This window comes from Bidens hawaiensis, unplaced genomic scaffold (genome assembly GCF_021521415.1).
Source record: "Bidens hawaiensis isolate Kalapana, Puna unplaced genomic scaffold, B.hawaiensis_p1.1 tig00015212_1, whole genome shotgun sequence".
Classification (NCBI taxonomy): domain Eukaryota; kingdom Viridiplantae; phylum Streptophyta; class Magnoliopsida; order Asterales; family Asteraceae; genus Bidens; species Bidens hawaiensis.
Window position 1 is genome coordinate 218,288 of NW_027492353.1, and position 6,250 is coordinate 224,537.

General features: G+C 32.8%; 1 protein-coding gene across 1 annotated transcript; it reads right to left on the reverse strand.

Moving 5' to 3' along the window:
* Positions 1 to 564: 564 nt before the first annotated feature.
* Positions 565 to 5,481, reverse strand: LOC143548670 (short-chain dehydrogenase TIC 32 A, chloroplastic-like). The gene is made up of 7 exons (XM_077039771.1): positions 5,224 to 5,481; positions 4,322 to 4,553; positions 3,669 to 3,905; positions 2,532 to 2,613; positions 1,722 to 1,809; positions 862 to 898; positions 565 to 778 (listed from the first exon to the last, which is right to left on the reverse strand). The coding sequence occupies exons 1-7, from the start codon at positions 5,345 to 5,347 to the stop codon at positions 565 to 567; spliced, it is 1,014 nt and encodes a 337-aa protein (XP_076895886.1). The 5' UTR covers positions 5,348 to 5,481.
* Positions 5,482 to 6,250: the final 769 nt, after the last annotated feature.

The following is a 6,250-nucleotide window of genomic DNA, read 5'->3' on the forward strand; positions in this document are numbered from 1 at the left end:
TGTGTTAGTGATATGATTGCTTGTGACATGAGTATATACATATAAGACGCAAATAAAATGATAAATTTCATGATTTTATCATGATTTAAGTATCTAGCTTGTTAAATTGTTGCTTCTAATACTGGTGTGTTAAATATATTAAGACAGTTATATCATACGACTTGATATATATATATAATATCATAAGTTAAAGCATTAACGGAAATGATGATTGAGCAAGTAAAGACGAAACTAAAGATTTATAAAAGAAGGATTCTTAATAATCCAATCTACCAATCAGCATCAAATATCAACGCTACTAAGTTCCAAATCTTGTACCATAACATTGAAAGAATCTGCCTAACATTACACCCACAATATTAAATTGATAAAAACCTAACCTTGCATATGCACTTTTGACTTGTATACCTTTATATAATAATGTTTACATTAAAAAACAAAGAACAACATGTCTTTACATGTCAAACAAGTATACATATAATATTTTCATAAGGGTATCTAACTATTTTTCTAATTTCATTCTTAAATTATTATTATTGTTGTTGTATTGTATGTTTGCTTAATCTAATAATTCATAGGAGGAGGAGCAAAAATAGATTTGAAATCAGTAGCAACCATAATTTCCGAGAATGACCATAATCGTGCGGCTTCTTTAACGTTGCATCCGATATCTGAGTTTGAAGCTTCATTGCAATCTGCAAAGTATTTGCCACCCACATTTTTTAGATTTGGATGAGTTGCAACATAGCATGTTGTAGCAGCAGCCTGCACATGCAAAGTCATGATATATTAATTAGTACTGAATTAATATCTTAAAATGTAGATATGCTAACTGTTATTGAGATATATTACCTGAGGAATGTTTTCAAGAACTTTGATGTTAGAAGGAACACCAAGTCTGCAAGATTAATAATTTCAAAACATAGAAACAACAATTTGAACTAAGCAAAATATAATTATAATGTCACATTTAAAAAATGTTAGTTCTATAGATGCATTTAAGTATATGGAAAAAGTTAAAAAAATTGCAAGGTTTAGGTTTGGCCTAAATAGGTAGGGGCAGCCACTATGAGCGGATTAGTCAAGAGGATTGTTGATGAGACTTTTGAATTTTGGTAATAGGACAACACACTAACTAATGGTAGTTAGTCGTCGACTAAAGCGATGTTGACAAGAGTGAGGATATACCGTCAACCAATTGGTCATGTTACCGTTGAATATTGCATTCACCTAGAGCACATGAAACAACTCATGGCTTCTCACTTTTTAAAACCAATTACCTTAGACTCAAAAAGTAAAGAATGTTTCACTAAAGTTTATCGTTTTGGATAACTTTCTAAATCGTATAATTATTATCATATCAAAATAGTTCAAGGGTATGAAGTCTTAATTGGATAAGAGACACGATGATCAAAAGACCGATTCAAAATAAGAAGCTTGATGCAACTTCATGGCTTCAATAAAGCTAGAAGCTACACCATGCCCGCGCTCCAAACTAACTTTTGTTATCTAGAAAAACCCTAGCTTCCAAATGTCGTTAAAGTCCCATGAACCAAAAGTTTACGAGAAAGAAATCAATATCATATGGTTTATTGTACTACAGATTATTATGATATATATGCACTCCTTATAATGCATACATTGCTAGAAAACAACTGATCATTTTCCGAGGATCGGATGTAAACATTTTATTTTATTATAAACGGAAGTCGTAAAACTACCTGTAATAAAACCTTCACGATCTCTTGTGAGTCTAGTTCTCACAATCCCAGGATGTACGCAGTTCACTGTCACATTAGCCTCCATCATCTGCCACCACAAACACATAAAATGTTACTTTCTTTTAATAATTAGCAATAATAATATATTCCACCTCTTTAATTATTTATTGGTATATGGTTTCATTAATTCCAACTATCGACTTTTGGTCGCTGTCGGTTTCAATTAACAAATTGGCTGCTGATGGTCACATCTTTTAACGTATTTGTTCATAGCGGTCCGCAAATCCTAACGCTGTTATTTGCAGGTCGCCGTAAAAACGCATTTACCCGAAAAAAGTCACATTTTTTGCCGGAAAACTCAAAATGAACACCACCACCACCAACCAATCAACTGCCACCATTTGAGCACCACTAACCGATTCCGACGATGGTTCTCGGGTTCCGACAACCTCAATTATTGGAAATTTTACTACAAAACAGATTCCTAAAGGTCCGATCCAATGTCACATAGATGTTTGTGACGAAAATGTTGAGATTTCCGAAAGAAAATATGAGTTTTCTGGCAAAACAAATGTTTTTCCGGCGTCTTGTAACTAACGGCGCTAAAATTCTGTTAGTCGCGGACCGTTGGAAACAAATACGATAAAATTTGAGATCGTTATCAGTCAATTTATTAGTTGAGACCGCCAGTAACAAAAAATAATAATTAAGATTAATTAAAACCTAACACATCTTATTTTTTTATATTACATGTATACAAAATCATATGGCATGGTATTCATGATGACCAACTTATTATAATAAAATTACCTTGAGTCTGCAAGCAAGTTCCTTGGTGTGCAAAACGTTAGCCAGCTTCGAGATCGCATATGCACGTGTTGCATCATAATGACTGTGTTAGCACAAGACAAATATACAGAGGATAAAGTCAAACCCATTCATCTAATTCTATAATATATCATGCATCACTGCTTTCTATGGTACAATAAATTATATCACTTTTTTTTATGAGAAATTGACCAAAATGTCCATTTCTAGTGCTTTTAGTGGTTATAAAATAAATTAAATGTTTATTTTACGGGTTTTTCGGTAAATGTCCTCAATAAATCTAGTCGACTTGACTACTTAATAATCATTACCTGGCAATATTATTAACTAACAAAATTTTCTCACGGTAAAAAATCTCGACGAAGCCAAGAAAATCTTGATGGAAACCAAAAACAATCTTAGCGAAAGTAAAAAAAAAACTTGTCGGAAGACAAAAAATTCTCACGAACGGCAAAAGGAATCTCGCCAGAAGCCAAAAATATTGTTACAAGCCAAAACGACGGTTTTTATTCAAAATACACACACACATATTATGTGTGTATGGGAAAGTTAATGTACAAATGAAATTAGTTTGCTAATTGTAAGAATCAAGTAGAGTAATTATGTAATTACATTATAGAGTCTGCAATTACTCTGTGATGTAATTGCATTACTCTATGATGTAATTACATAATTACTCTACTTGTAAGCAATTACTCTATGATGTAATTACATAATTACTCTACTTGATTATCACAATTAGCACGTTAATTTCATTTGTATTTAATCCAAACCATATACATACATACATATGCGTCTTGATGGGATATTGACATTGACGTGACCTAATTGCTTGAAAAATCTAGTTGGGTAATAATTATTAATTTATCGGGTCAAATGAAATTAGAGTTTCATTTTGAAAATGTTCAAATAACCATGTTTGAAATGAATAAAATGTTCATTTTAACTTGTTAAATGAACAGTTTGATATTTTTCCTTTTTCTGTTCATGATGTAACAATCAGATGGAAACTTACCGTAGAATATTCTAAGTTTTTTGATCAACCAACAAACAAAGGTGATTCAAAACCAAACTCATGCAAAAACAAAATCTTCTCCAATTTCAATTATTGTACCATACCTTTTATCCCGAGTTATTTGTCCTAGAGACCGAATTAAGTCACCGGAAAACCACGTATGGATACCCGACGTCACGTTCACTATCCGTCCTTGTATTCCGATCGTTTTCGCAGTCTTTATCATCTTCTTCAACAGAAGATTCGTTAAAAGAAAATGACCTAGATAATTAGTCGCAAACGTCATCTCTATTCCATCTTCGGTTACCCCGTGATCGTATGCGAATTTTCCAGCGTTGTTGCTAATATATTTATATCACTTATTAGTTTAAACAATTAGGGAAGAGATCATGAGAAAACCATAAGTTAATTACACCGAGAAAACTACTCACAATCAATAACTTTTTTTTTTCAATTTTTTATTTTTGCATTCTTAATTTGTATATCTTATTAATATTTGAGAAAAATAAAGGGGAAAAATATATGTGTAGCTAGCAAGTTATATATAAGTAACTCGTAACTACGTATATATACATCATATATATGTGTTATATGTATGTGACTTTAACTTCGTGAGCGACATATATTTTATATATATGTGTTATATGTTTAAAAGAAAATTTTAAACAAAATCTTTATCAGATGGTAGTAGTTTTCTCGGTTTTTCATAACTGGTTTTCTGCATAGAAAAAAAGTGAATGAATTAAAGTTGATTTACATGAGGATATTCAAAGGCAAATTAAGAGCTTCAAATTCTTTAACAAATCGCCTGACTGATTTCAAAGAACTAAGATCAAGATACATGACAATAACCCGAGTATCACGAAACTCCGATTCGATGCGGCTCTTCATCTCCTCGGCGGCTTTGAGGTTCCGAGCAGGTATGACAACCCGCACGCCGCGCTTAGCCAGGACCCGAGCCGTCTCAGCGCCGATGCCGGAAGTGGCTCCTTATAATAAAAATTAATATTACTATATAAGTAATAGTATATAAGTAATAAGTTATTATTTATTAATCATTGAACAGAAGAAAATAGAGGATTCTCTTTCTCTACAATAATAATAGGAAAATGATGAGAGTGCATGTGCATGAACATGATTAATATAAGTGCACCACCTCATCTGATGTCACGCAATAAACGACCGTCTGTAAAACACTCAAACAGTCGTTTTCTTTAAAAAAAAAGTCAAAAGTTTGAAAATTATTGTTCATCTTATAAATACACCACTCTCTCTGATACCAAGCCGGCAAACGGCCGTCCACAAAACACTTAGACTGTCGTCGTTTGAAAATTGTTGGTCAAAATAGTTGTTTGAACAATATTCGGACGACGATCATAAAACACACTGCGTTTTCTTAATCCTTCAAACTTTGAAATTTCTTTCTTCAAACAGCCATAAGACTGTCGTTTTCGTTTCTAAAAAAAACGTCAAAACTTCGAAAGTTATTGTTCAAAACACAGAACAGTTATTTGAACAATATTCGGACGAAGGTCAAAACTTTGAAATATTTGTCAAAACGGCAGTTTGACCTCTACCCAGACAACGGTTTGAAAAAATCAGTATTTGATATCAGACAATGTGTGTATAGACGACCCCTTACATAAAACAATAAATTACCAGTGATGATAGCGGTGCAAGAGCGTAAACTCTCGCAGTTATCCGTGAATTGTTCGGCCGTGGATTTGGAGCCGTAGCCGCTCGGTCCGGCCGAGCCAAGCAAGTACTTGACAGTTTTAAGCATGTCTTGACTATGTTTACAATAATAAGTTCATTGAATGTGTTGGGAAGAAAAAAGTTGTATAAATATATAGACCGAGTACAAATGAAGCTTTTAGTGAAAGGAAGAGTGGGCCGGTGGCTAATAGAGGGATGGGTTAGGGGGTGTAGGGATGGTGATAGGAATAGATAGGGTGTAGAGAAGATGGTCCTGTATGTGACCTTATTATTATTATTGCAAGCTACACATAAGTTTATAATACTTCTTTGTATTTTGATTAATACAGAGATACGGATGAAGATGCAGAAGCTTGCTTTGGATTCTTTTGTGGATTCCACCTTAATATCTTATTTATACTTGTAGGTTAATGAAAATTTATGTTTTTTATGAGATATAATATTGGTACATCCTTAACAATAATTTATACACCAATTATGCGATCGTACAGAGGCTATACGGTCGTATGATACCCGCAGTACAACTTCATCTGACATCGTACACGATTAAAGAAGTCCATACAAATTTTACAGAAAAGTCATATCATAGTATAAGGTCTATACGATCGTATGCAAATTTAAAATTCTATAGAATTATATAGACATTTATTCCAATTGTAAATTTTCAATGTATTTTTAACCGTCCTTTTCTCTCACTATACATGATTATCTTTCGTGTATTGAATACAAATGTTTATGTGATTCTCGTAAGTCAATCTGTACGTTGGTTTTGTATTGCACGCACAACTGAATATATATTAAAAAGGTTACTTATTTAAGTAGTATAATATATCTAATGTTTCAAACAATTTGTATCCATGGATTCACATTCCAACCAAAAAAGTGATTGACCAAGTGTTGAGGGTTCCCACAGGATGAGTTTACTTTGCAGTTTTAATCTCTTAATTGCACTTTTCTTTTCTGGTAGCTT